The sequence below is a fragment of the Bactrocera neohumeralis genome, chromosome 3 (assembly GCF_024586455.1).
Source record: "Bactrocera neohumeralis isolate Rockhampton chromosome 3, APGP_CSIRO_Bneo_wtdbg2-racon-allhic-juicebox.fasta_v2, whole genome shotgun sequence".
Taxonomy (NCBI): domain Eukaryota; kingdom Metazoa; phylum Arthropoda; class Insecta; order Diptera; family Tephritidae; genus Bactrocera; species Bactrocera neohumeralis.
Window position 1 is genome coordinate 57066346 of NC_065920.1, and position 10196 is coordinate 57076541.

The window sequence follows — 10196 nt, forward strand, 5'->3', positions numbered from 1 at the left end:
TAATAAAATTTATGCATAAATAAAAATATACATTAATTTAAACTAATTTTAAATTCTTTTATATAAAATCGCTTATCAAACAAGAAAAACCGTTAACTTCGTTTACACCGAAGCTAAATACCCTTCACAGGTACATTTCTGTTAGTAACTATGTGTTCAGTTTGTATGGCAGCTATATGCTATAGTCAACCCATCTGAACAATTTCTTCGGAGATTACATTGTTGCTTTAGAAAATAATATATACCAAATTTCGTGAATATATCTTGTCAAATGTGAAAGTTGTCCATACAAGAACTTGATTCCGATCGTTCAGTTTGTATGGCAGCTATATGCTATAGTTAACCGATCTGATCAATTTCTTCGGAGATTATATTGTTGCTTTAGAAAATATTATGGACCATATTTCGTGAATATATCTTATCAAACGTGAAAGTTGTCCATACAAGAACTGGCTTCCGATCGTTCAGTTTGTATGGCAGCTATATGTTATAGAGGTCCGATATCGGCCGTTCCGACAAATGAACAGCTTCTTGAAGAGAAAATGACGTTTGCAAAATTTCAAAGCGATATCTTAAAAACTGAAGGACTAGTTCGTATATATACAGACAGACAGACAGACGGACAGACAGACGGACATGGCTAAATCGACTCAGCTCGACATACTGATCATTTATATATATACTTCATAGGGTCTCCGACGATTCCTTATGGGTGTTACAAACTTCGTGACAAACTTAATATACCCTGTTCAGGGTATAAAAATAACTAAAATAACAGTATGACATTTCATCCGCTGACACCTGCATAGCTGCGATCGTTTAACTGCTTCGTTCTAATCGTTGAAATATTGTTGTTTAGAAGTCTAAATGGGTCTGGGCATAATTAATTCATTTAAAAATATTAAAAAAACATTCAGTCTCCGCCAAACTTTACAGGAACCTTCCGGGGCCATTCTGAAGGTCACCCTAGAATTTCTGTGAAATTGGTCCGATCGGTATATCGGTCTATGAGGAACATACATACAAAATTTCTCTTTCCCTTATAATGTATATTATATATTTGTATGTATATATTAGGGTGTGTTTTAAAAATGTTCCACGTTTTACCAGATTTGTTGACATTACTGCAATTTTAATATATATGTATATTAGGGTGTTTTTTTTTTTTGAACTGTTAATTTTTTTCAGTCTCGTCTCAAAATTTCCTTGGAAATACCCTAAAAAAATTCCCGGAAAATTTTGGCCCTTAATATTAACATTAAGAGCTGGACCAAGGCCTGTAAAAATTTTCCATAGAAAATACACTACAATCGTGAGTTTTTATCTTTAAATTCCTACAGATACAGAGGTATTTTATGCCATCGCTTTGACATTAGACGCATATTTCTCAGAGTTGTTCACTCTACAAAAGTGCTTGTGAAACACAGTCGTAACTCACACCGGCGAGGTAGTACGGGGCTCTAAACCTGATTTTTCCATGAAATTCGCATTTTTTTGTATATATCTCGTAAATGACAAGAGCTATGTATAGAAAAAATTTAAATGACAAATTTGTAGGAAACACCCTAATATATAATATTAAGGGCTAAAATTTTCAGGGAACTTTTTTAGGGTATTTCCAAGGAAATTTCGAGACGCGACTGGAAAAAATTAACAGTTCAAAAAAAACACCCTAATATGTATATATTAAAATTGCAGTAATGTCAACAAAACTGGTAAAACGTGGAACATTTTTAAAACTCATTTTACAAAAATTTTAGTCATTCCAAAGTAAAGACAGGAAAAAATGATATTCCGATGATTCAGCTATATACTACAGTTTTCCGACATTAGTGATTCCGAAAAATTAGTAGCTTCTTCATAAAAAAAAGACGTGTTGAAAAATTCAGATCGATATCTGAAAAACTGATAGATTAATTTGCGTAAATGCTGACTGACAGACAGACAGACGAAAAGAGGTATTAGCAGATATAGTTAAATTGACGAAGCACATCATCCTGGTCATTTACGTATATACTTTATAGGATCTCCGACGTTCCCATATGTGTTAAAAACTTCATGCCAAATACCCTGTTTAGGGTTCGCTAAAGTCAAATATTTTGCTTATGAAAATTTGGCATGCCATATGTATGTACATACTATTGTTATTTTCCATGAATACAAAGACATTTTTAAAAGCTCATCTCAACTACGGTTTGCAAAATTTAATATTTTTGTGGAAAACACTATCGTAATTGTTCTCAGGAGCACATACATAATAACTGAAAAAAATATAAATAACTTTGTCGGAAAATAAAAAAAACATTTTCGTGCTATTGAGAAACATATTTTTTGGTAAAGGACAGTAGTTCAACACTGCAATCGACTTTAACGCACAACCTCACCAGCATTTTTTCTTTCAAGTCTCGGATGTCCAATGTAACGATTTGTTTTTACCAAAATATATTCTGTCAAATAAGTACTCGGAAATTCTCGTTTTAAATTTTCCCGCTGAGAATAATTAAAAAAACAAGTACAAGAGTAGTAGTTTTATACTCTCGCATGGTAAAGTGATAATCGAGATTTCATAATACGTCATTTACATATTTTTCAAATACCGTATTTTTGTAAAGTTTTATTCCGCTATCATCATTGGTTCCTAATGTTTATACTCGTATTATACAGAGAAGGCATCAGATGGAATTCAAAATAGCTTTATATTGGAAGAAGGCGTGGTTGTGAACCGATTTCACCCATATTTCGTACATGTCATCAGGGTGTTAAGAAAACATTATATACCGAATTTCATTGAAATCGGTCTAGTAGTTCCTGAGATATGGTTCTTGGTCCATAAGTGGGCGGCGCCACGCCCATTTTCAATTTTTAAAAAAAGCCTGGATGCAGCTTCCTTCTGCCACTTCTTCCGTAAAATTTAGTGTTTCTGACGTTTTTTATGAGTCGGTTAACGCACTTTTAGTGATTTTCAACATAACCTTTGTATGGGAGGTGGGCGTGGTTATTATCCGATTTCTTCCATTTTTGAACTGTATATGGAAGAAAACGACTCGAGTTTGGTTGACATAGCTATAGTAGTTTCCGAGATATATACAAAAAACTTAGTAGGGGCGGGGCCGCCCATTTTTCCAAAAAAATTACGTCCGAATATGCCCCTCCCTAATGCGATCCTTTGCGCCAAATTTCACTTTAATATCTTTATTTATTGCTTAGTTATGACACTTTATAGGTTTTCGGTTTCCGCCATTTTGTGGGCGTGGCAGTTGGTCGATTTGGCCCATCTTCGAACTTAACCTTCTTATGGAGCCAAGGAATACGTGTACCAAGTTTCATCATGATATCTCAATTTTTACTCAAGTTACAGCTTGCATGGACGGACGGACAGACGGACGGACAGACAGACATCCGGATTTCGACTCTACTCGTCGCCCTGATCACTTTGGTATATATAACCCTATATCTGACTCTTTTAGTTTTAGGACTTACAAACAACCGTTATGTGAACAAAACTATAATACTCTCGTTAGCAACATTGTTGCGAGAGTATAAAAATTTCCCAGGTTGGCACAACTGTCAGCCACTATTCTGTCAATTTTTATTGCTAAGTGTCATTTAGTTAGTTTACGGCGTCATTAGGAACAAGACAACCTTTTGTGTGCGTTGCGATTTTTACTATCGATAAAAATATTGAACAAAGAGTTTGTGTGAAATTTCGTGTTTCAAAACAAAATTTCTGGTGCCAAAACGTTGGAAATGTTGAAAAAAACATTTGGTGATTCAACCATGCCGAAAACCCAAGTTAACGATTGGTATAAATGGTTTAAAAAGGGACGAGAAGAAGTGAACGATTTGCCACGTTCAGGACGGCCTTCGACCTCTTCAATTGAAGAAAACGTCGACAAAATAAAGGAAAATGGTTGGATTGTTCATTCGCAATTCTTACCGGAGGATAAAACCGTCAATAACGAATATTATCTTGGCGTTATGAAGCGTTTGAGAGAGAATGTTCGTCGCAAAAAACCATATTTGTGGCGGAACAACAGATAATTTTGCACCACGATATTGCACCAGCGCACAAAGCGATAATTGTAAACGAGTTTTTGAACAAAAATTCAACAAATATCATCGAACAACCACCGTACTTTCCAGATATGGCCCGTGTGAATTTTTCCTGTTTCCAAAACTCAAATTACCACTTTGTGGAACCCGTTTTGAGAGCATTGAAGACATCAAAACTAATTCGCAATGAGAACTGAAGGCCATCCCGGAATATAGCTTTAAAAAGTGTTTCGATGATTGGTTTGTCCGTTGGAAAAAGTGTAGAAAGTGAAAAAGAGCTTTTTCAATCGCTTTTTATAAGCAGTACTGCAGAGGCATAGAACAATAGACTTTTATCGCGCAGATATAAATTATTATTTTTTTAATGTTAAATTCTTCAAATTTATTTTTTTCATTTTAATTTGTTTTAAGAAAAAAAAGAAATTCTGTTTTTGAAATGAATTGTGCAATATGCATTGCGACATTCAATAAGATACCTCATAAGGTAACCGATATCTATATATAAAATTAACACGAAGTTTGAAAATACATATGTATATTGGCCATATAGCGTAAGGAGGAATATTAACCTAGAGATAATTTTACTCATTTTTGCCACAAAGCCTAATTATTACCGGGAAATATTATATTGGACCTTCACTAACATATATAACATATCGACCGACATTTTCGATCAATTAGAGTCACTGAGGTATACATATTCAATGTCTGGAGAATACGACTACTTAAAAAAAATGTCGTGAAATTTTCAGTAAAATTTTCGTTTTTTTAAGTGTCTACCAAAAATACAATTTTCAGTTTTTAGGTTTCAATTAAAACGGGAATTTTTTTCACTATAGATGATCCAGTAAGGAGTTATCCTGCCAACGCGTGCGCACCTTTTTCCGAGTGGTTACCGGAAATGGCATCGCAATGGCCGAGTTTAAAAAGTTTTGTTCCAAAAATTTCAGAATTTCTTTGTTAATAGTGTATGTTTGTAACAATAATAAATTCTAGTAAATTATTTAAATTTTGATATAAGAAAAAAAAAATTGTTGAAAAATATTGTTTTTTACCCGCGGAAACCCATGTAACCCCTTGACGTCTTATTCCCTTTTCATTTTAATAAAAAAAAAAAACAAGGAAATTCGTAAATGGCATTAAAATTTGTATGAAGTAGAAGGGATTGTGATTCGATTTATCGATTTCAGCAATATATGCGCATAAGAATATCGGGTGTTATGTACCAAATAAACTTAAAATCGATCAAGCAGTATCTGTGAGTCAGATAGTGGGATCTAAATAATCGGAAAGACCCGGATTTTTAACGGAAAAAGTGCTGTCAACTAGGTACCATTCCTCGAAATTATATCAGAAATGTCTTCTGCCCTATAACAGCACCAACAATACAATATGACGTTTAATACTTCTGAAGAGTGTTTTTTATGAGTTAATGCACCTTCAGTAGTTATCAACATAAATTTTAATATAGGAAGTGAGTGGGTTCTCATCTGATTTCATTAATTTTCATCTGCCTCGCAAGGTAACGAAAGTATTACTTCTCAGCAAATTTATTTATAAAGCATTTATATTCTATGAGCTATACACATCATATACCTTACAAGATATTACTAGTGATTTAGGGCAAGGGGTAGATACTGAAAGTAGTTGTGAAATTATTAACTTTTTTTTCAAGACGAAGATAAAAGTTCAATTGTAAAAAATTCTTTGCTTAATACCGAAATTAATATTCTTCCAATGAAGAACTATTTAATTTTTCTTTCATTAATTATAAAAATTTTAAGAATATTCTAAAACTTATATTCGACCGCGCCATTATAATTCCTCTATGTATTTTCTAAATCCTCTAATGAAACGAAGTGCATTTCTTCTAAGGAAATCTAGGTAAATTCTGCATTTGAAGTTTCTGTTTTTATTATTTTGCCAGTGACAACAACGCAAAAATTATTATAAAGCAAACCCGAGAATGTGGGCAATGAAACAGTATCACTGTTTCGAAAGGAAACTTTACTTTAATTACCACTACTTCCAAGATTGGTGGTTTCAACTATTTCAGAAGCAATAAACGGTACGGCATAAGATAGTTGAGCATGCGTACGTACATGTCCAACCCCTCGATGCGTAGAATATATGAAACATTGGCGGTAAGTTAAAGGGCATGAACGTGACATACGTGTCGTATACGTAATCTTTGCAAAAATTCGTAGTACCACCAGAATATACATCACAACTTAAGTAACTTAAATATATCACGTGTAGTTTTGCAAAAATCGTCAACCAGCGAACTACCAAGAACAACGGCGAATATACGCTGCCAATTGGCAAATACTTTTTCTTCATCTTCACTGGCGTAGAGACCGCTGACGCGGTTATAACCGAGTTAACAACAGCGCACCAGTCCTTTCTTCTTTTTGCGCTCTGGCGTCAATTCGAGATACCAAATGCAGCCATGCTCTTCTCCACCTGATCTCTTCAATGGAGTGGAAGTCTTTCTATTTCTCAGCTTCCACCGGCGGGTAGTGCGTCGAATACTTTCAGAGCTGGAGTGTTTTCGTCCATTCGGACAACATGACCTAGCCAGCATAGCCGCTGTCTTTTATTTCAGTGAACTATGTCAATGTCGTCGTATATCTCGTACAGTTCCTCGTTGCCAAATGGGCAAAGGTCCATAAATCTTCCTCAAAACCTTTATCGTGAACACTTCCAAGGCCGAATTATCAGATGATGTCATTGTCCATGCTTCGGCACTATATAGCAAGACGGGGATAATGAGTGACTTGTAGAATTAGGTCTTTGCTCGCCAAGAGAGGACTTTACTTATCAATTACTCGGTCCAAAGTAGCACCTGTTGGCAAGAGTGATTCTGCGTTGGATTTCAAAGCTGATATTCTTGTTGGCTTTGATGCTCATTCCGGTATAGACGAAATTATCTACGACTTCAAAGTTATGACTGTCAATAATGACGTGCGAATCAAGTCGAAAATGCGACGATTGTTTGTTTGATGATAAGAGGTATTTGGTCTTGCCTTCATTTACTACCAGACCCATATGCCTCGCTTCCTTATCCAGTCTGCAGAAAGCAGAGCTAACGGCGCGGTTGTTAAGCCAAATTATATCGGCATAAGGCAGCAACTGTACACTCTTGTAGAAGATGGTACATTCTCTTTTTCTATCTATTGGTGGTGCTCAACGTCAGCTTACACAGCCGAATTAGTTTTGTGGGGATACCAAATTCAGCAGCAAAAAAATACGGCAATTACAACATTATTGGTATTTAATCTGAATAAAGTAATTCGGACATTCCATTTTTTAAAAGTGTGTGCGTGGTATCTTCACATATTAAATTAAGTTGTATTACCTTGATTGATTGAGTATGTGGTTAAATATTGCTTTACATACTATCATTGTAGGCTATTGTAGAACTTATATTACTACTTTAAAACTCTTTCATACCTACGAGTAGTTTATCCATCTTTAAGGTCATACTATCACATTAAATAATAAAGCATTTAGAAAATATAGGCCAGTATTACCAGACCTTCGTCTCGCTGCCAGTAGACTTATCCTAATCTCATCAGACTAGGAACGAGTCGGTGCTCAGCTGACCATTCGCATTCTAGCGCTAGATGAGCAGACTTTGTGTGAGTTCCTTCTGGCTGAGAGTGGAATAAATTTTAGAGACCCCTTTAACTACCAGCTCTTAGCAAAGTCAATGCCGCAATTGTAAGTGTTCTGAATGGACACGGTCTAATATGCTCACACCTGGTTCGGATATTTGAATTAAGGTGAGGTGGAATCTACTATCCAGCTTTTGCCTGACTGAGAGTGAAATATTTCAATGGACACATAATATAAAAAATTTCTGGTCAACACAAAACACCTCGTGGTTTTGCCAGAATGAGGGGATTAATATTTAAGAGTTCCAATTACTAGAAAGAACCGATGTTCACGTGAGATCTACCTAATCCATGCCATGCAGATAAATGTTTCGTAGTTGCAAATTTTGAAACCTGTATAAAGGAAGGCGATATACGATGGCTTTTTTGATTCATAAGAGCTATAGTGAGATCATTCAAGGTTTCTCGAATATCAGCCTGATTACCTCAGCCAGTCTATGGTCAAATTAATTCGGTAGAAGGTGCATATATTGTAATTGGAGTCTATTTAAATATCCTGTAAGGATAGTAAATTAATAATTTAAAATTGAATTTTGTTTAATTTTTTATTTGCAAGTTTTTCGATAAAACCAGATATTCCTTCAAAATGTGTGAAAGATATGAAAAATCACAAAAATGAGTGCTTAAAGTAAAAATTAAGAATTTTTCAGCGATGTTTTTTTTCAACACAGGAAAGAAAAGTTTCAAGTGTCCTCGAATAAATAAAAATAAAAGTTTTGAATGATACCCCCAACGTACATATCCCTCTCGCTTAAATTTAACTTAGAGAATATTGATAATTCTACTTATAGCTATTTTTGACTAGCCTGCATGTGTCTGCGTCATATTATATTATACTTGTATTATATAGTATAAAGACAATTTGACTCCATTAAGTTTGTCGTACTCACCCACAACATCCAGGTAACCAACTTGACTTTTCATCGGATCCGTATTGATCTGACACATATACCAGCTTTTGTCCGCTTCCTTAACGTCACGTATTCTCAATATCCAAGCACGCTTCTCAGCATGGATTATGCTCATTCGGTTGTTTTTCGTTATAACGTGATTTTGTATCGTCAGTATTGTTTGTGTGTCGACGCGCAACCACACAATCTAGGCGATAGCTCAAAATTATCATATGACGCACAGGAACGCGAAGGTGCGTGTTTGCGTATGGGTAAAGCACAATTCGAAACGTGTCAACCCGTTCGACACAACCCATTCATTTTCATATTAGCAGATAGTTCATAGGCCGCAAGACGCACGCATTCATATGCACGTTCGGTCATTAGTTTGTTTTTGTTTATTTGTATTTACGTATTTTCATTTGTATAGGTGGGTCGCGTGTGCCGGTTTGTTTATTTATTTATTGGACGTGAAAGTGGTTGTGTTGAATTTTCCATGGAGTTCCACAGGATGTTGGACACATTTCCACATATGTGAAGTTGTATGTGTAGTTGAGTATCAGTAAGGAAGGAATAGGAAAAAGAGAAGAAAATTCATGTGAAAATTGTTTATTTACCTTTAGTTTAATAATTAAACGTTTTATTAGAAAGTACTCCATAGTGTTGTCATATACATATATGTACATATGTATACTATATCTACTACGTTCATACTTTGCTGTTATATATATTAGGTCAATATATATGACCCGATGCGACGAATAAAACTAGAACTACGCGCTTTCAGCGCCAACTAGCGAAAATACCGCAAGACTTTTTTGACAACCCATTATATATGTTGCTGTTGAACATATGTATAAGTGTATTTATAAATCTTAATATACGCTTGATTGCTTCGCGCTGTTGTGAGTCTCTCAATGAATCAACTAAAGTAGAATATGAGTACCTTTCTTAGGATTAAAGGCAATAACGGCGTAAGGAAGTTCATTAGGATGAATGGCTCAATTTCGGTAGACGAATTCGTGTTCTATACATACATATATAGCTATATATGTACATTAGGGTGGCCCTTATTTTCCAAAGTATTCCGATTCTCGATCGCACCCCCTAGAAATATGAGAATAGCCAAAAACTAGTATATACAAAGTTTTAGGTCAATCAAAAAAGATTTAGAGGTTGCGCAAGGAGCTTGAAATCCTGAAAAATTACGAATTTTTACATTTTCTTAAATTTAGTCTACCCTACTTCATTTGTTATGTGCGAAAGGTAATTTAACTCTCAATAATAAAAAATATAATATTATTTCTTATGATCTAATTAAAGATGATTTATTATGTGAATCAAATTGTTTTTTATAATCAGTTACAACTTGTAATAAATATTGTTTTTCTTGTTCGTCATTTGTTAGTATTCTATTATATTCTTCCATAAGTTTTACTCCACGTTCTGCTGTGTCGTTAACCACTTTTATATTTATAACAATATCCTTAGCTTTTTGATAGGTTTCTGTATCCTTCCAATAAAGTGGATCTACCTGCAGAAAGTGAGGTGAAATCCCAAACCGTCCAAAAAAATC

At 34.7% G+C, this 10196-nt stretch overlaps 1 protein-coding gene across 28 annotated transcripts in view; it reads right to left on the reverse strand.

The window, feature by feature from the left end:
- Nucleotides 1-10196, reverse strand: part of LOC126753767 (hemicentin-1-like) — a 297631-nt gene that overhangs the window by 92484 nt on the left and 194951 nt on the right. The window contains exon 5 of one of the 28 annotated variants that reach the window (XM_050465464.1): nucleotides 8621-8828. The exons of the other annotated variants lie outside the window; for them this stretch is intronic. Coding sequence (XP_050321421.1) covers nucleotides 8621-8828 — 208 coding nt within the window. The remainder of the gene's footprint in view (nucleotides 1-8620; nucleotides 8829-10196) is intronic. 28 annotated transcript variants of the gene reach the window in all.